At 37.6% G+C, this 21,161-nt stretch overlaps 1 protein-coding gene across 1 annotated transcript in view; it reads left to right on the forward strand.

Annotated features, from left to right (window-relative positions):
* Positions 1 to 21,161, forward strand: part of glg1a (golgi glycoprotein 1a) — a 314,175-nt gene that overhangs the window by 213,385 nt on the left and 79,629 nt on the right. Inside the window, exons 15-16 of the mRNA XM_051931535.1 lie at positions 1,495 to 1,557; positions 10,327 to 10,440. Of these exons, the coding sequence (XP_051787495.1) occupies positions 1,495 to 1,557; positions 10,327 to 10,440 (177 nt within the window). The remainder of the gene's footprint in view (positions 1 to 1,494; positions 1,558 to 10,326; positions 10,441 to 21,161) is intronic.

Here is a 21,161-nt window from a genome sequence, read left to right on the forward strand (position 1 = left end):
AATCAGCCTATTAAATGCACAGTAATCACTGCCCCTTCCTATAACAGAACAACTACTTATTGAACTGAACTTTTGCATCAACCAGATACAGTCAAACACATACATGACCATGTCGAATTCATGACCATTATACTGACTGTAATTCTCACTGTGACTTCATTTATTATTTATTTATGCTTATGCATTTACCTTTACTTTTAATAGCAACTGTGTTCTTCATAGTTAATGTTTACTTTTAAATTTGTGCTTCTTGTAGTTTAATGTCTATTCTTATATACCTTTAACTAAGGCATCTATAGGCTTGCTCCAAATGATATTTCATTGTATTGTATAGTAACAATAAAGATATGTTATTCTTACTCTTATTGTAAAGTGCTGTCATATGCAAAAAAAATTAAAAATTGGAGGGGGCGGGAAGTGTCCTCATGGAGGACAGACTGCAATGTGCTCCCATTGCTTAGGTTCACAAATCAGAAATGGGGAACTGCTGGTACAGTATACCAGCTCACTTCAAATTCTATGTACATCACAAGTCTGAAGGAACGAGTGCATGCCTTGGTCAGTTTAAATGCTTGCACAACACACTAAAGGGTTCATCTGACACAACATAAAGGAGGAGACCATTGTACAATATGATTTGTTTTCACCTGTTTCCTTCTGTACAGTGTATAAAATTTTGAGTTCATTCAATGAAACACTGAAATGCACAGTCTGTAAACATCAATGCTGTATGTAGTAAGTTCTAATAAGTAATAAATTGCTTTGAAATAAATCCTTCAAATTTTTGTAATAGTACAAGATTACAGATCAAAATGACTGAAGCTACCACTTTTACAGAGTCTACTATAGGGTGGCATAATATTATACCCAAAATTCCCATTATTCCTACTAATTACTTGTTTGAATTCAAAAGAATACAGTTTCCTGTGCCCATTACAGTTTGCAGTGACCATCAACAAAAGCCAAGTTACTAGGAAAAACAAGAATTGATCTTTGGCAGGAATGTTTTATTCATGTACAATTGAGAATAATTATTTACATTTATATAGCATTTTTCTCACTATTCAAAGCACTCTCCACGCAGGGAAGACCCGGGAACACAAACCCATGATTATCTTACTGCGATGTAGCAGCATTACCACAGCGTCACCTGCATGGAATATATTAACATGTGCAAGAGTATGGAACTCCAATGGGCTACTATTATTAGCCCCATTGCTATTTAAAAAAAAAAAAAAAAGTATTCAGTTACTTAAATAGTATTTCTGATGCATCCTGTTAACCCTTAGCGCTATAATCAAAGACCATTGTCTTGAGAAATTTCCCGGGCAAAGCCAGGTAACACTAGTTTCTTTTTATGAGTCAGTTGTTGTATTTTCTGTCTGATCATTACTTACATTTACTAACGGGGGTGTGCTTAGATTTGTGATGGTCTTTGTAGAAGTTTTATTTAGAATTTTTTTTACTTTTTTATTTTTCTTTGTTTCTTTTCAGGACATTCAGATTGAAGCTTTGTTAATGAGAGCCTGTGAGCCCATCATTCAGACCTACTGCCATGTGAGTTTTATGTGTGTTTGTTTTTTCTTAACTTTTCCCATTGCCTTCAGGGTACCCAGTGGTTTTCTCTTTGTTAGATGTAGCCGTAAATAAAGCTGTTTTTACTAATGTATACACTATTATCATACTTTTATTTGTAAGAACTCACCAATACTTACACTTAGGGTGTTTAATACACACACATACACACAAACATGCACAGACCCTATCCACTTGGGCACTGTTTGAATGATGCCTGGACAGCCTAACACTCCTCAGTACTCATCATTGGGACTCATTATATTTAGGATGAATAACACAAATCTGTCCCCAGATATAACCCAGACCAGCTAACGATGCATTATTCTTGCCATGCTGTCCTCTATTGGGTGTGCATGCTAACCCTGTGAGAAAGAAAGTGGCATTTCTCCACAATAGGTGCCATGTGTCTACTTTACCACTTCAGTCACTCAAGATGTACAAGGTGCAAAAATTTTAAACCGTAATTATTAAAAATAGAAAAAATAGCAGCAGAAAAATGTATATTAAATAAATGATTACATAAATAAATGAACTGTAAAGCAATAATAAGAATGCTCCTTTGCTTTAAAGCCAAAAAGCTTAAACAGTACTTTCTGTAAAGGCCAGAAAATTGAAAAATTTGCAGCAAACAAAACATTGACATTTGAAGAAAGGTTTTATCTCGGCATCTTGTTACTATATACTGTACATGAACATGTATGCATGTGTACAATATGTATGTGTATGTTGTAACCACAAGGAGGCGACACCTAGCTTCAAACCGTTTTTAGTTCAGTGATGAAATCATACTGTCAAACAGCCAGGTGAGGGGGTGTGCAAATACAAGTGAATGAAGGCAATTATTCTATGGGATAGTGAAAAAGATAAAAGTTTCAGACATTGTGGGCCAGATTGAGATTTCTTTATTAAAGATATGTTATTCTTTTGAATTATCAGCTAAGTGAACTGAAAAGAATAAAATGTATTTTAACACAGCATTGAATTCTGAGAGAAATATGCAAATGTTCAGCAGAACATTAGGAAGAAGTGTTACCTGTTTAAGTTCAGTTAAACTAACCTGTGTGTGTATGCCTGTAAGGAAATGTGAAATGGAGGATTTTGGGAACTTTATTTAACTTGTACCTCACAATTCTTTTAAAGCAGTTCCTTGCCTTACCAAAGGTATTCTGAAGTTTAGTCTTATTAGGGGAAGAGCCCAGGGGCAGCAATAGATCCTTGGTCTTGGTAAAGGTATTCTTGACTGCCCTGTTTTGAAGCAAAGGTCGCCAGCCTTGGCCATCTCACTTGCTTTGTATGTTTAATATATCAATAATAAGTGAATAACATATAGGTAAGTAACTTAAGGTGTACATATAGATCAAGGCCAGTAATTTTGGCATTTCCAGTATTAGCTTATCCACCCATTAAAATGAACCTTAGAGACTAAGTGACTACACCACAAAATAAGCTTTTTACAGAGGTTCAAGAAATTTTATAACAAACAACCCCACCCCCAAATGTATGGTACAATCTGAGCAGTGTATTACATCATCTCACTGCCAACTACAAGCCTGTTATACAATAAGTTTCCATCCAGTTTTTTGCGACGTTTTGTTATCGACAAACAGAATATACGTAAAAAAAAATGTGCGAAATTTGCTGTCTCCAGCCTGTTTCCATCCAACTGGCTTTTTATCGATAAAATGGTGTGCGTGATGACGTCATCCCCCCCCCCCCCAAAACGAACTGTCGCATAAGTTTTGTTGTATTGCGAAAAAAATCTGCCCTTGAGCTGTTTCCATACATAATTTTGTGTATGTCGCAAATTATCTACCTTTTGTTTTCCACGTTACACACCCTCCAAGAAACAAAGAAATGGAGAGATTATTCAGACAGTTTTTTGAAATTTGCCAGCTTACTGTTATTTCAGTTTCACAAATAATTGGAATTGTACATAATATCACGAAGACGACAGCAGAATGAAGCAGTTGCTTGTCTGATAGCCCTAGAGCTCGAAGAAAGTACCCCAGTGCGACGAAACCCACGGGTATGGGAGAGACGACGGAATAAGACCTTCTGGGAGGAGGTGGTGGAGAGACACTTCACAGAAAATCTCTGGCTGCAACATTTTAGAATGACACGGCCGACGTTTGAGATGTTGTGTGGATTCATCAGTCCTGATGTTGCGCCCATCACAGGTTGCCACCGACCACCGGTTCCAACCCAAAAGTGGATTGCCATCGCCCTTTACAAGCTGGCAACCTGTGGCGAGTATAGAGTAGTTGGAGAAACTTTCGGGGGTTAGTAAAACTACCGTCCATCGATGTGTATATGCTGTGTGCACCGCTATTAAAGAAAAATTAATGCGGCGTTATATCAGACTTCAGACTGTAGCGGAGGCCAATGAAATTGCATACCGCAATTCCTTGGTGCATCTTGTGCCACAGATTTACGGTGCGCTGGATGGCACACATGTGCCTATTCTTCCCCCGACGGAAGGCTACCGCGATTACATTAATCGCAAAGGGTGGCCATCTATTGTTCTCCAGGCCCTTGTTGATGACAGGTGCATGATACGAGACATTTGCGTTGGCACTCCTGGAAGTGCCCATGATGCAGCTGTGTTTGCAGCATCGGATCTGTACAGGTGAGCCTACCTTTCAACATCCCTTCTCAGTGCGATAACAACTGAATTAGTACTGTAACCTGTTTCCCTTAAGGTTTTTAATTAAAACTGAAATTTGAATTAATACAAAATAACAACGTTTAATCAAAAAAAAACTCTCTTCATCAGACCATGCGAACCGCTCCGCCATTCTCGTTTTGATTGCACATGATATATGACACATTTATTTGCGTTAAAGCCCTTTTTTCCGACAAAAAGTGTTTCCAATGTAGTTTTTGCGACATCTGAAGTATCGATATGGAATTTATGCGCTAAAGTTAAACGGAAAAATATTATGTCGACATGTACAACATTTTATCGATAATTAGCATTTCCATCAGCTATATCGGTAAAAAAATTTGAAGCGCTAAGTATTTTTTCGCAAAAACTCCTTGGATGGAAACCTGGCTATTGACAGCAACAGCTCTGTTATCCAAGCTGGAAGTTTTTGTGTGTGTCTAAGGGGTTGTTTGTTTTTTATTTCATTTTTTTTCTTTGTTTATTTAGGGGTCTTTGTAAAATTATTTCCCCTTGGGATCAAATAAAGTATTATCCATCCATCCAAAGAATAATAAAAAAGAAGAAAACCGTATCTGCCGTCAGATATGCAGTAGACCCCCGCAAAGTCGCGGTTCAGGGTTCGCGGACTCAGTTGTTTGCGAAATCTTTCCTTAGAACCTAACTATTAATTGTTAGTGGAAAGTGCAAATATCCTCCGCAATTTTGTATGGCTTTTTTCGTGTCAATACTGTGCTGTAGAAAGAACAGGAAGCAACCACTGAGGGAAATGCCGTTTGGGATGGTGAAAGTCGCCAATCCGAGAGCATTATTCATTTCTCCTTGCTGCCCTGTGATGCATCTCCAGCTGAGTGTCCTCGAGTTTTCCATTTTGTTATTCTTAAACGCACAAGATGTCGCTGAATCGCCCTGCACCTTCTAAGGCTTGTGGCACTGAGCCTCAGCACCAGAAGAAGTTTAAAACACTCCAGGAGAAGGTTTCTCCAGGAACTAAAATTATCGTGCTGCAGTAGCGCGCCACTATGGCATTAATGAAAGCTCCGCACGCTACATAAAGAAGAACGAAGCAGCGGTCTGGAGTACTGTATTTGTAAGTTTCTGTGATAGTGCCAAAAAGGTAACGATCATAAGGAATAAAAATATCGTCAGGATGAAATCTGCCTTGGCATTGTGGATCACTGACTGCAGGAAGAAGAACATCCCCTTGGAAGGTAACATCATCCGTGAGAAAGCACAGAAATTGTAGCAGCAGTTCGCTACAGGAGATAATTTAGCAACTTCCCATCACAATGTTCCTGAAACCTATAAAGAAAAGCCAGCACGAAACCCCACCAGAAGAAGACCCGTCCAAAGATGCGAGTCCACCTGAAGCGCCTGAAGAAGAGGCGCCACCCGAGGAGTTTTAAATCCTCTGCATCGTACTGCACAGCTACTTCATCAATATCATTCGTCATTGGTGAGTACCCGTACATTTTATTGTATTTTAATTAAATGAAATTATGTATTTACTCTACTTATAACAAAGAAAACGACAGCGCATACCAAAGAAAATGTGTTTGCATGAATTACAGTATGTATAGCGGTAACATCGGTATTTTACATTCTAGCACTGCGGGAGACATAGTATAGTACTGTACAGTATACAGGTTTACCTTTACTTTCTGTTTTTAGGTAATGTATTAAGGTAATTTTTTAGGTAATGTATTAAGCTGAGTTTGCAACGAAATTAAAGTGCTTTGGGAGCATACTGTATTTAGGGTTTAAACTATAAAAATAAGCATTTAAAAGGCATTTTTTAACCACACCCAAATGTTGCGGTTTTTCACAATTCGCGGGTGCTCTAGGAACGTAACCCCCACGAATTTTGGGGGTGTACTGTATATATATTCTTGCTGTTAGTCTTTAACCCTTGTAACTTTTAACTTTAAAACAGAAGGGTAATCCACCACAAGCCACCCACATATATTTCATCCAGTGAATGGTGGCTGGTGAAGGAGGATGGGTGTTCACACAGCATTTGTGGTGTGAGAGCAAGCTGAATAGAGGCGCATAAAGCATGTGAAATAGAAAGCGATTTACTGTGCTGCCTGTCTTTGTGCTTGTTGTATATCAAGATGTAATTCAAACTCCTACTCCTGAAATCAGCATGTACTGGTCAACAAAACCTTTACCATATGGAAAGAAATCACGAGAGAAATGTTTCAGTTCATTTCTCAAGTAACTTGCTTTTTTTTTTGACAGTAATTCACCTGCCACTTCGCACAGGAGAAATCCTTCTTGAAAATAAAATGGCACTGATCGCGAGACTGACTAGGACATCATACAAGATTACTGTAGCATATTGTTACTGACCAATCATTTTTGCGTTAAAGTTGTTTAACAACAAAGCGATACACACCTTGTAAAATTCCTGAGTTGGCAGTATGGAAGATATTTGAATGCAATATTGAAGGCATTTATTATAAGCATATTGTCTTGGAATGGGATATGTTGTGTGTTCTGCTAGCAGAGTTATATAGACAGGATTTGCCGAAAACTTTTTAGCCAAGTTTAACATTTTGCCATTTACCACTCTTTAATGCTTTTGAAACGTAAAGTCTGTTGTTAACATAATGGAGGAGATATTAATAGTGTATAATGTAACACTATGCAAAATACTTAATAGCTGTGTCTAATTTGAAGATGCAAACTTTCACTGAAACTATCTTTTTTTTCTGAAAAATATGTGCCTCCGTAAATATTAATAAAAATATTACAAACTTTAGTGGATTTAAAAGTATTTTAATTGCATTAATAACAACATCTAGTGTAATAAAATATAATTTTTCTACTTTTGTATTATTAAAATTGTATTGTGATCCTTTCTCCCCCCATAGTCCAAAGACACACAGTTTAAGTGGATTGACAATGTTAAATTGGCCCCTGATGTGTGTGTTTGTGTTTGTTCACCTTGTAATGGGCTGGTACAGTGTCCAGGGATTGTTCCTACTTTGCACCCATAGAGGCAAGATAGGATTAAGAGTAAAAATGTTGCTTTTTCTAAATACAAATTTCAGACTTAACTAAATGTAAGCTAATATGACAAAATCTTTCTTGATAAAACGGAAGGGCTGAATATAATAGAAAATGCAAATATGGAAATAGTTTTTTTGTAAATGTTAATGATCTAAGGGGATCAGTTTAAGTACTTTCATGAAGTTGATTGCCTGTTTTACGTGTATTAAACAAATAAGCACATTTTTATGAAAATAAGTTTATATTGTCTCTATTATTTTTGTACTATATGTTCATTCTGGGCGGCAGAATGTGTTTGCTGTGTTTGTTCACCTTGCAAATGATAGGCGCCCTCTCTGAGATTTGTTCTTGCCTTGTGCCCTGTGTTAGCTGGGATAGGCTCCACCTCCCCCGATGACCCTGGTCTGCATTAAATGGGTTAGAAAATATGTTTGTTCTATTAATATATATTTTGTAATAAATTTATTTTGAAGACCTTGATGCTGTCTTAATATTAATTAATTTAAATACAGATCAATTAATTCTAACCATTCTAAAACCATCTTTAACAACAAATTCCTATGCTCTTTAGAAAATACTCAGTATTGGTCTTGGTATTGAAAATACTGACACATATAATACTTACATCAGTATTGATTTCAGAAATGGTAATATCACCCATCCCTAGAGTCCAGCTCCAAGGCACTTCTTGCCACAAAGAAAGTGGCTTGTCTGCTTTCAGCTCACAAAGAGATCACATTGTGTTTTCAGCTTTTCCCAAAAAAGATTGACTCATCTGCTTTCAGAAAGAGATAAATGCAGCTAGTTTTGAAGGAAGGTAATCAGTCATCTCTGGTAATTCGGTCAAGGTCAATTCCAATTACAAAACTAGTACCTGGTTATTGCAGATTTACTCAGGGAAACACATGGGGCTGTTGCAGTTTGACTTTGTGCATCCCTGTTAAAATGTGTGTCTTGACACTAGAAGCACAAAAGCTGATGCCAATTGGCCTTGTGTTTTTAAATCTATGATAATTTCAACAGTATGAGCATCACACTCCAGTCTTTTCTTGACTTTTTCTAATTTACTGCACTACATATTCCTATGTTTTTGAAACTAATTTTCAGAAAATGTGATTGAAGATATCTTCTTTCTGTTTCTTTTTTTGTTTACGTGTGTTTTTTGTTTGTTATATTTATTTTTAATTTATTATTTGTTTACCCCTATTATTACCACACACCTTGAACTTTGGTACCCAGGTGTTCATCTCTGTTTATATCCTCCAGCTTGCATTTGTCCACATTTGCATATTCTTTTACCTTGACAAATTCTCTTTTGGCTGCAGTTATTGACATTACTGAACATGTTCATCTCTGTTTATATCCTCCAGCTTGCATTTGTCCACATTTGCATATTCTTTTATCTTGACAAATTCTCTTTTGGCTGCTGATATTGACATTACTGAACATTGTTTCCTAGATGTGAATTGCTGTCTTGTCTTCAGCAAACAACTATGAAATAATATAACGAAAAAATATTGCACTTATAATACCTCAACTTTTTTCAGTATGCGTATTTAAGAAAAAAAATGAAAACTATCGCAGTCAAGTTATTTCAGTTAGGTAAAACTCACCTATAAACTCACTTGAAATGACATTGCTATGTTTTTCATATACCTTGGAATTTAACGCAACTTGGCCAGTGTGAATTTTTATGCGTTTATTTTCAACACGACAAGGAGTATCGGCCTGTTGTTTTGTTTTTTTTTATTCAACTTTAAGCACTGCATTTTCGTGGCAAATAAGCTCCCAATCCACAGTGAAAGGACAGCACAAAATGGTCGAGACAGACAGACACTGAACCTGCAGTGGTACATGCAGCAAAATGAAAGTGCATACTTGTGCTCCCATTTTTTTTTTGTGCACAAGCCGTTCAGACTGAAAATTCCAGCAGGCTGGTGACATGGACTGTATTGCATGCAGTTAATCGTGCTGCCTACCATTTAATACCTTAGTTGTGAAACGTGTAAGTAATGCTGTAATTTTATAAACTGCTTACTATATATACAAATATATTTCTTTGAGTTAATTTAATATTTATGATTCCATCTGATTGAAAAGAGTTTTACTTTTTACAGTTAGTCAGAGAGCAACTTTAGAAAGCTGCTGGTGTAGCAGCAACTGTTCAGATCAATCTTGCTACCAGTAGAGCAAAGCAGTCTAAAACTGGAGAATGCACACAAAATAAAACAAAGAAAATTATACAAAGTGACTGTGTGTGCTGTTTTATGTGTCTTGGTGACTGAAGTGTTGTTTTACTTTTTACTAATAAATACTGAAGCAGTTTTCTGCCTCGCAGCCACACAACTGCGGAGTGTTTTTTTGCTATACTAACATTTAAAGTCAAAATGTCTATAAACAATATATGCTGTGTGCCAAGAAATGATTGATATTTATTTTCGCTCAGGTGTACTAGGCAGTCTGTGACACTCGGGTTAGAGCAATAGATTGTCAGGATATAAAGCTAATGGGCCATTAGTGAGAAAAAATTAATTCAGAAGCCACTTGGTGTAGCCTTGTTGGTTTAGTGTTGAAAACATATGTGGCAGTTCAAGTTTTAACAGGCTTTGTGTGCCAGTGCAATATATTTTTGTGATATTCACACCTATCTGTCTAATATTAAATGTATTAAGGTGTTCATTTATGTTATATGTTGTTTTCTGGAAGAATAACATCTTTTGGTTTTCTTTTAATTTTCTTTTGATTTATTCTGTAATTTAAAGCGATTATATTGCATGTGTCCCTTGTAGAAAATCAGAACTAATTCTGTCTCTATCTATCCAGTTCATAAGTATTCCATTAATACTGTAGTCTATAAATCTCCATATATATTATTGCGATGACTGCATTATCCATTCTGTTAGAAAAATGAAATGTGTTAATGATAGCATAAAGTCAAACTATTCCATATCCTGATTTTGCAAATCCTATTGAATAAAGGCATCGGTCAGTTATTTATTATAATAATGATTATTGTGCATTTTGGTATTTTCTGTTTTTTCTATTAAAATGAGGAGTTTTCCCCCCCACAGGAAGTTGCAGACAACCAAATAGATACAGGAGACTTAATGGAGTGTCTAGTTCAGAACAAGCACCAGAAAGAGATGAATGAGAAGTGCTCAGTTGGTGTTACACATTTCCAGTTGGTAAGTATTCTTTTTATGTTTAATTCTGTATTTTATGAAAAGGTAATTTTGACATGTTTTATGGTATTTGGTATTTGATGATCAATATTTGTGCAGGGGGAGTCCTGACTTTGTGTTTTGTCAAAATTGTTATATTATGAGGAGACCATTATTATGCTTAAAGCATGTAGCATTAACTTTATGGTTAAAAAAAAAAAAAAAACTAAATATTTAGTACCAGATTATGATCTAACGGTATTACTTTACAAACCTTAACCTGTTGAGATTGCTGGATCTCTCACTTACTTATCCTTTCTTATTTAACACTAGAATTCCTGAAGAATTCCAAAAACTTGTAATCCCGGCCCAGCTTAAATCCCTCTCCATCTCTATCAGCATCTTTTGTTTTGTAAATGTGTCGATCAGATCAAGCAGCCTGCTGGCCCATCCCTCGCCTTGACGGAGCTAAATAAAATGCTTTTTTTTTTTTCTTTGGTTATATTCTTGAATAAAAGTGCACATGTTTATTTGATATTTCCACTAAAGTCTTAACACATTATACACTTCACGCCATTATTAGTATACCTTGGAAAAAGTTTCTGCTTTAGGTATGTGTTCAGCATTTCTTGCCTGTCATTTCCTTTAATCCTACACTTACCCAGATCTTTGAAAACATGGAAGATGCATTAAATGCATGTATTCCAAATAAGTTTATACTGTATTATTTACCCTACACAACTCCAGGGAACCTCACATGCAGATAAGGATCCTTGGCTTGAACTGGGAGAACTTTTTGCCCGAGCTGAGCTCCATCAAGGCAGGGGATGGGATAGCAGGCTGCTTGTGGTGATCGACACATTTACAAAACAAAAGATGCTGATGGAGAGGTGCGAAGGGATTTAAGGTGGGCCGGGATTACAAGTTTTTTCCTAGGCTTCTGGGATGCTAGTGTTAATATGTATAGACAGAAAAAAAAAGTTTGCCAACTATAGATTAAGAATAACTTAACCATTTTTATAGTTATATACAGTATTTTCGTAGGTAATCATTGTATTTGGTCAAAAATACTTTGTACCCACTTGATCTATTGTGATGTTATGGCATATTCTGTCCCCTACCTTTATCTGTATCTTAGAATTAAGATGCAATGAATGCAAAAGTATGAATGGAAAACATACATGAACATATTGAATTCCTAAAGTACCTTATTTCTCCCTAAAACTTCAATTTATTTTTGTCTGCAATGTTTCCCAGTTACTACTACTGCTGAAAAAGCCACACAGCTTACTATAAAATATTACACTCTAGTAGGTTAAAATACAAGAACATAAGAAATCTGACAGATGAGAGGAGACATTCAGTACATCAAGCTTGTTTGTTTAGCTTCTAGTTAAAATATTCTAATATCTCATCCATCTCAACCTTCATGAAGGTTGTCAAAGTTTCTGGTTCAACTGCATGTCTCATAGTTGTTCCAAATTCACAAAACTTTTTGAGTAAAGACGTATTCTTGGCTTCAGTCCTGAATGCTGTTCCTCATAATTTCCACTGATGTCCATGTATATATTCACTGTTTAGTTGAAAGTGTTCTGTTGGATTTAGGCAGCATTCCATTTGACATGAGAAATTGTTGAAGGAGGAGTCTCAGGACAGGCAGCAAAATCAAGATTTATTTTATGGTGCACATACAGACTTGCTTAAAATGGGAAATGAGTGAGCAGCCATAGGCATCACTTACATTTATTGCCAATCTTACTATACAAGCCGTTATTCATCCTCATCTGACTCATTTCGTTTCACTGCTCTAATCTTGCCTCTAATTAATTTCACTAATATTTCTTAGATAACGGGGTGTCAAACCCATCTCTGACCATAATTTCTGTTTGTCAAGGCCTGTCCTTACTCCCCACTAGCTTGCTACCATTATTTACAGCCAATGAGTTCACATTCCCTCTCTAAGCAAGGGAATCTTTCTCCAGCTCTCCTACACATCTAACCTTTGGCTTAATTAACTATTGTTGGTTTCTGGCTCATACAGAATTATAAAAATTGTGTAGGCATAAGCCTTTTCAATCCTTACTCTTACATCTTAATACTTACTAAAATACAGTGTCTACTTTTCTCATGTGCTTATAATACTTCTCTAATACATAGAGATTACCAATTTTAAGAGTACATTTTTTGTAAAATCAGAATTTCAGATTTCCTAGATAGAATTTTTAATCTGAATGCCCCCTTAACTCAGATTTCCAACTCAAACTCAGGGCTGGTCTATCAAGTCTGAGTTTATCCAACATCAGTTCATATCATCAATCCAAAATGGCAACATAAACCGTGTGAGACATGCCCGGACACCACCAGTCGGAGACCACATCTTTACAAAACACATGTTTATTAAGCACTCTTTTACATTTACATTTACATCATTTAGCAGACGCTCTTATCCAGAGCGACTTACAACAGTGTTTGTTAGTTTTTTCGCATACCCCTTGGGGTCAGAGCGCAGGGTCAGCCATTGTACAGCGCCCCCTGGAGCAATTACAGGTTAAGGGTCTTGCTCAAGGGCCCAGCAGAGTAGGATCTCTTTTGGCAGTGACGGGGATTCGAACCGGCAACCTTCGGGATACCAGCGCAGATCCTTAGCCTCAGAGCCACTGTCCCGCACAGCACACTGTGCTCCTCGCACCAATCAACTTTCCTCTGGGCTTCTCTCTCTCTGTCCACGGGCCGCCTTTCCTCCCTCCACGTGAGCTTCTTCCTGCTCCCACTCCCGACTCCAGCTCTCTGATTGGAGGGAGGTGGCCCCTTTTATTCTCACGCGGATGGGCTCCATGTGCTCCTCCTGACGACACTTCCTGGTGTGGCAGAAGTGTCAGGAGAGCACCCGGAAGCACTCCGGGTGTCCCTGGAAGGTTCATCGTCCATGTTCCCGGGTGTGGCAGAAGTAGATGCTTCCCGGGCTCCATGAGGCTCGGGGCGCCCCCGGGCTTGAGCCTCCTTGCTCCCCTTCCGTGGCCCTCTCCTGATCCAGGGCGGTTGCCCCCTCATGGCCCGGAGGACGAATACGCCACCTCCCGGTCCCTGCAGGTGTACCGACTGGGTCTGTCCCCCAGCCTCCTGCGACAACCGCAAACTTTTGTGAAAGCTGTAGTATTATATGGTTTACTAGCAAAATACCCTCGCTTCGCAGCGGAGATGTAGTGTGTTAAAGAGGTTATGTAAACATATATATATATACATAAACATATATACATATATATACATATCTACATATACACATATCTACATATACACATCCACATATACATATATACATACATATACAAATTTACATATCTACATATATATATATATATATATACATATAAATATAGACATACATATATATATATATATATATATATATATATATATATATATATATATATATATATATATATATATGTGAATGTATGTATATATGTATGTCTATATATATATATATATATATATATATATACTGTATATATACATATCTACTTATTGGCTCCTGTATTTAGGATATAGCGGGTTGGATAATGGATGGATGGACATTTGTATGCATAGCCCTATTTGCCTGTTTTCGTTTTTTTTCTTTCTTCAGTAATATTTCAGTAAACCCGGAGCTTGTCAGTTCAAATCCTGGTACTGACACCACTGTGTGACCCTGAGGAAATCACTTCACCTGCCTGTGCTGCAAAAAACAAAAGTAATGTAACAAATTGTACCTCAGATGTTGCAAGTTGCTGGAATAAAGGCATAAGTAAAATAGATAAATATGTATTATACACATCCATCCATCCATCCATCCATTTTCCAACCCGCTGAATCCGAACACAGGGTCACGGGGGTCTGCTGGAGCCAATCCCAGCCAACACAGGGCACAAGGCAGGAACCAATCCCGGGCAGGGTGCCAACCCACTGCAGTATTATACACATAGGAAGTATTAATTAATTTATTTTCAGTTAAGTCATCTGCAGCAAACCTTTATAAATGAGGGTTTCTCATTTTTAGATAGTGCAAACTGTTTCTTCTTCATTGAGGTTTTCTCTTGGAGAGCTTTTTTCATTTCATTGAAAATTAAAGCAGCAGCTGCCAAATTATGTAGCTTTCTTATTAATTTTTCAACATTGTGTAAAATAACTTTATAAAGTAACATAAAAGGTTTAAATACTGGTTATCCTTTTACACTAAAATATTACTAAAGAGATACAAAAAAAGTAAAATGCATATGTTCTTTTTCTTTAAGGAGATTAAATATTACTGAAGAAAGGAAAAAAAAAAACTAAAACAGCCAAATGGGGCTATGCATACAAACTTAAAAAGTTTAAATAAAACAGAAATATACACTTTTATTTTTACTTGCTTAACTTGTGGAGGGTGTATCCTGTAGCAAAGCCCTAACTTTTATCGTGAAAGCCCGTTTCAGTCAATAAGTCTTAAAAACAGGTGTAAAGATACTGACAATAAGCTACGCAAACCCACCAAGACATGGAATCGTTTAAATCAAGTATCATTACATCTTCCTTTCTTAAAGAGAAGTAAGGCAGTACTTATAAGATTACGTATATATATATATATATATATATATAGACATACATACATATATATATATCTATATATGTATATCTATATATATCTATATCTCTATATACATCTATCTATATATATATATATATATATATATATATATATATATATATATATATATATATATCTATATATATATATCTATATATCTATATCTATCTATGTATATATATATATATATATATCTATATCTAAATCCCCGCGAAGTACTGCTTTTAAATTTTTATTAAGAAGAAAAGCTTTTTAAATTGAGGGAAAATATCCCAATAGCAATTTGTTAAGGATCTGTTTTTTTGTGAAGCAGCCTTAACACAGCTTTTCCGCTGTTTTATAAACGAACGCCATATAAGGTCTTCCTTTTTCCTTGCTTCGCCAAGGAAGGAGCCTTTTTATTAAATCCAAGGGTTCTTCGCTTTTTTTTTGTTTGTTTATTACAATTGTTATAGTTCTGTTTGTCTACGACGTTGTCAGTTCAGCACTCAGGTTGTAATATGACCAAGCCGTGCAAGCTTACTGTTAAGAATGCAACGTATAGTTGTACATGAGAAAAGCAATCTTGCCTCAAATCAATGGCAACCTTTTGTAGGTCTATGAACTTAATTTAAAGTTTAGGTTTACACGGTGCTTTCTTTCTGAAGTACCTGCACTCATGAATATGTGTGTATGCGTCAGTCGCTCAAATCCCCACGCTTTGCACCGGCGAAGTACTGCTTTTAAATTTTTATTAAGAAGAAAAGAAAACCTTTTAAAATTGAGGGAAAATATACCAATAACAGTTTGTTAAGGATCTGTTTTTTTGTGAAGCTGCCTTCACTCGAGTGATCACTTCGAGCTGACTTGCTGGCTAACCATAAGCATTACCTGGTAGGTAACCACCCATACAATCAGATTGTGAATCAGACTACAAATGCCGTGAATGTAATTACCTCAATCTACATGCTGTCAAATAAACGAACCACACGCCGTGGCGCAATTTTAGGGGCTTCGCCTCTAGCGCTGACGTCCGAGGTTCGATTCCCGTAAGGGAGTGAAGTGAGTGGGTGGTTACCTACCAGGTAACGCTTATGGTTGGCCAGCAAGTCAGGTAACATCAGCCACGGTGCCTTCAGTTGTGAGAAGCAGATCATAGAATGGATGAAAATAGTTTACTGTCAAATAATGCAAAGAGTATGCGACACCTCTTTCCCCCTTATTCTTGGCTCATCAGGCGTACACACTCACTGCACTCGCTTATGGTAATCGAACGTCGGACGTCAGCGCTAGAGGGGCTTCGCAGCGGTGAAGTATTGCTTTTAAATTTTAATTAAGAAGAAAAGAAAACCTTTTTAAATTAAGTCTTAAAAAGAGGTGTAAAGATATTGACAATAAGCTACGCAAACCCACCAAGACATGCAATCGTTTAAATCAAGGCGCGAGTCGAAAAACACCATCCCATAATATTAGTTAACGATTAACACATTTCTATATATATTGTAAGCATACAATACAACTGATAATATGTTGCGCTTATTTATCTGGCGTACTGACATTTTTGCGCGTTTAACGGCTGAAATCTAACGTGGTTTGTGCCCTTCAGAATGAAAAGAGTTTGCATTTACCTTTTTAATAAAAGGCGAGCTTTTAAGCCTGAGAAATCACCCCGTAAATGCACACGTTTAATTGCACATGTGTTAATATGTATGCTTACACAGTATTAAAAGACACTCAAGTACACAGTATTAAAAGACAGTCAACAATTAACGTCATTTATCTTCGTTCCCGCGTTTGACTTGTGCTGTAAATCTCTTCCTCGTTTTCAGTTCACGTGATTACGTAGGAGGCGTAATACGTGATGACGCGATACGTGACTCCGCCTCCTCCGTTAGAGTATATGGACAAAAAACAGGTTCCAGTTATGACCATTACACATAGAATTTCTTACTTTTGTAAGTAAGCTGTAAGGAATGAGCCTGCCAAATTTCAGCCTTCTACCTACACGGGAAGTTGGAGAATTAGTGATGAGTGAGTCAGTCAAACAGGTTCCAGTTATGACCATTACACGTAGAATTTCGAAATGAAACCTGCCTAACTTTTGTAAGTAAGCTGTAAGGAATGAGCCTGCCAAATTTCAGCCTTCTACCTACACGGGAAGTTTGGAGAATTAGTGATGAGTGAGTCAGTCAGTCAGTCAGTCAGTGAGGGCTTTGCCTTTTATTAGTATAGATTAGCACTTCTGTCCATTTGTGTCTCATTAAATCTGTCGCACACACCTCTGTTTGTGAATATGTTACTGCAGTGTTTAGATACGCAAAGTACAACGTAAAGCATTATCAATTGATATTTATTCTATTAGAGCAATCACAGCAAAGGTTTTCCTGGGCAAATCCATTTTGGTTTTCCAAATGGTTTTCTGGAACATGATCAATTCGAGTTTGATGTCATTCTCTGCTCCATCTTCCGAGTTAAATGGAATGCAGCATTAATTTATCAAGGTCTTTGAGGATTTTGAATACCTGGATTAGGTCAGTAAGTAGTCTCCACTGCTTGAGACTAAACAAATTTAATTCTCTGAGTCTATCAGAGTAGGACATGTCCATAAGTCCTGAGATGCACCGGGTTGCTCTCCATACTCTAGATGTGGTCTCAGTAGCACATTGTATAGTCTAAGCATAATGTCTCTCAATTACATTCAGCGATTTTTATGATGTAACCTAGCTTTTTATTTGCCCTTTTAATGGCTGATTTTGAGAAGGTGTTTATTTTGAGCAAGAATCAAAAGGTCTCTGAAAATGACACCACCTGTAATTTACAGTTTTTACTTTCCTATTTTGTTTTTATGTACTTGTTCCCATAAAGTCTGCTGTTCACAAGTTATAAATTTTCATTTGGTATATATTTCTGCATTTTTCAAAGGTGATCTGATAATAATAAAATCTGATTGTGTTATAATCAGAATTGTTTAAGGCATATCATTTTTTTTTTCTTTTTTTTTATTCGGTCTTTATTGTATAACCCCAGTTCCAAAAAAGTTGGGAAGCTGTGTAAAATGTAAATTAAAATAGAATGCAATGATTTGCAAATCTCATAAACCCATATTTTATTTTATTAATAGAGCATAGAAAAATATCAAATGTTGAAAGTGAGAGATTTTACTATTTCATGAAAAATGTTAGCTCATTTTGCATTTGATGGAAGCAACACATCTCAAAAAACTTGGGATGGGGTAAAAAAGGCAGGAAAAAGAAGTGGTACTAAAAAGAAACAGCTGGAGGGACACTTTGCAACTAATTAGGTTAATTGGCAACAGATCAGTAACATGATTGGATATAAAAAAAAAAAGCATCTTAGAGAGACGGAGTCTCTCAGAAGTAATGAACACAGTTCACAGTCAGTCAGTCAGTCAGTCATTTTCCAACCTGCTATATCCTAACACAGGGTCACGAGTGTCTGCTGGAGCCAGTCCCAGCCAACACAGGGCGCAAGGCAGGAACAAACCCCAGGCAGGGCACACACCCCCACACACCAAGCACACACTAGGGACAACCGTGTCATCCACAAATGCAGGTTGTGTTCCAGAAACGCTTACCATCTTCTCCAGGCCAAAGCTCATTTAAAATCGACTGAGGCAAAGTGGAAAACTGGTTTGTGGTCAGATGAATCAAAGTTTTGAAATTCTTTTTAGAAAACATGAACACCGCGTCCTCTGGCCAAAAGAGGAGATGGATCATCTGGATTGTTATCAGCGTTCAGTTCAATAGCTTGCATCTCTGATGGTACGGGGGTGCATTAGTTCCTATAGAACTGGCAGCTTGCACATCTGGAATGGTACCATCAATGCTGAAACTAGTGCTGGGTTTACCATCATTGTACTGCATGATATTTAAACTAATAAATAATAACAGTAAAATAAATAATAGTGCAACTTCCAGTGATAATTCTATTACATCAAGGCTTCAAGCCCAGGTACATTACACAGTAGTCACCAAATAAAATAAAATAAAACAAGTGCAACTTGGTGATGACATCTTTACCAACTGAACCATCATTAAAGCAAATTGCATTAATATGGACCTTGCTTCAGGCTAAGCCAGCAGGAATGCATGGTGGTCTGGCTGCCTGTCTGTCTTTGTGAGACAGGTGCACAGGGGTGGCAGTTGTAGTGAGATGCAGTATGGTTTGTACCTGCTGCCATCGTAAGTGTCTGTCCTCCCACGCGAACGTTGCAGTGGGTGCATCAACTACAGGATCGGTACCTCACTTTCGTTTTCGATCTCCATCTCCAGATCACTTGCATCAAAATCGGAGTCCGACAAGTCAGAGTCTGATTCAGTGATAATACACAAAAAGTCATCCACGTATTATTTTGCTTTGAGCATTCACTTTGGTATCTCTCCACATTCCATTTTAGAAGCTGTTTGCTCTTCGCTACTCACGCACGCACGCACAGGGAATCGAGGTCATATCAACAAAGCTAACTTTCCTTCTAGCAAAAGCGTATCGAAAAGTGCTGTAACAACAAAATCACTGATCCCTATCAATCGCTAGCTAGAATGAGGAATTTCACAATGTGGGAGTTTCCGGCAATGTATCATAACTGCATCGCTCGGCCCACAGAAACGTTTGCTTGCTGCACCAACTTGAAAATTTATATTTTACACAATTAAAATTGGTAAATTTGAAGGTTTTTGACTGGTAAGGTATTGTGCGTGCAAGAGACTAAATGGAAGGGGAGTAAGGCTAGGTGGATCAGAGGTGGATTCAGATTGAAATGGGGTAGAAGTTATTCTGAAGGAACAGTATGTCAAGAGTGTTTTGGAGGTAGAATAATGATAATGAAGCTGAAAATTGGAGGTGTGATGATGAATGTGGTTAGTGCATATGCACCGCAAATTGGGTGTGCAGTGGGTGAAAGAGAAGATTTTTGGAGTGAGTTGAAGTGATGAGCAGTGTACCCAAGGGACAGAAAGTGGTGATTGGAGCGGATTTCAATGGGCATTTTGGTGAAGGGAACAGTGGAGACGAGGAGGTAATGTGTAGGTATGGTGTCCAGGAGAGGAATGAAGAAGGTCAGAGGATAGTGGATTTTGCCAAAAGGATGGACATGGCTGTGATGAATATGTATTTTAAGCAGAGGGAGGAACATAGGGTTACGTGCAAGAGTGGAGGAAGATGCACACAGGTAGATTACATCCTATGCAGAAGAGTCAAACTGAAGGAGATTGAAGACTGTAAAATGGTGGCAGTGTACTTAAGCAGCATAGGATGGTGGTCTGTAGGATGACGTTGGAGATCAAGAAGAGGAAGAGAGTGAGGGCAGAGCCAAGGATCAAATGGTGGAAGTTGAAAAAGGTAGACTGCAAGGTTGAGTTTAGGGAGGAGGTGAGACAAGCACTGGGTGGCAGTGAGGTGTTACCAGACAGTTGGGAAACTACAGCAGATGTAGTAAGGGTGACAGCAAGAAGGGTGTTTGGCGTGACATCTGGAAAGAGGAAGGAGGAAAAGGAAACCTGGTGGTGAAATGAGGAAATACAGGAGAGTATACAGAGGAAGAGAATGGCAAAGAAGAAGTGGGATAGTCGGAGAGATGCAGAAAGTAGACAAGAGTACAAGGAGATAATGTGCAAGGTGAAGAGAGAGGTGGCGAAGGCTAAAGAAAAGGCGTATGATGAGTTGTATGAGAGGATGTACACTAAGGAGGGAGAAAAGGACCTGTACCGAATGTCTAGACAGGGACTGAGCTGGGAAAGATGTGCAGTAGGTAAAGGTGATAAAGGATAAAGATGGAAATGTACTTACAAGCGAGGAGAGCATGTTGAGCAGATGGAAAGAGTACTTTGAGAGGCTGATGAATGAACAGAACAAGAGAGAGTAGAGGTTGGATGATGTGGAGATAGTGAATCAGGAAGTGCAACGGATTAGCAAGGAGGAAGTAAGGACAGCTATGAAGAGGGTGAAAAATGGAAAGGCCGTTGGTCCAGATGACATACCTATGGAAGCATGGAGGTGTTTAGGAGAGATGGCAGTGGAATTTTTAACCAGATTGTTTAATGAAATCTTGGAAAGTGAGAGGATGCCTGAGGAGTGGAGAAGAACTGTACTGGTGCCGATATTTAAGAATAAGGGGGATGTGCAGGACTGCAGTAACTACAGGGGA

This window comes from Erpetoichthys calabaricus, chromosome 9 (genome assembly GCF_900747795.2).
Source record: "Erpetoichthys calabaricus chromosome 9, fErpCal1.3, whole genome shotgun sequence".
Classification (NCBI taxonomy): Eukaryota; Metazoa; Chordata; class Cladistia; order Polypteriformes; family Polypteridae; genus Erpetoichthys; species Erpetoichthys calabaricus.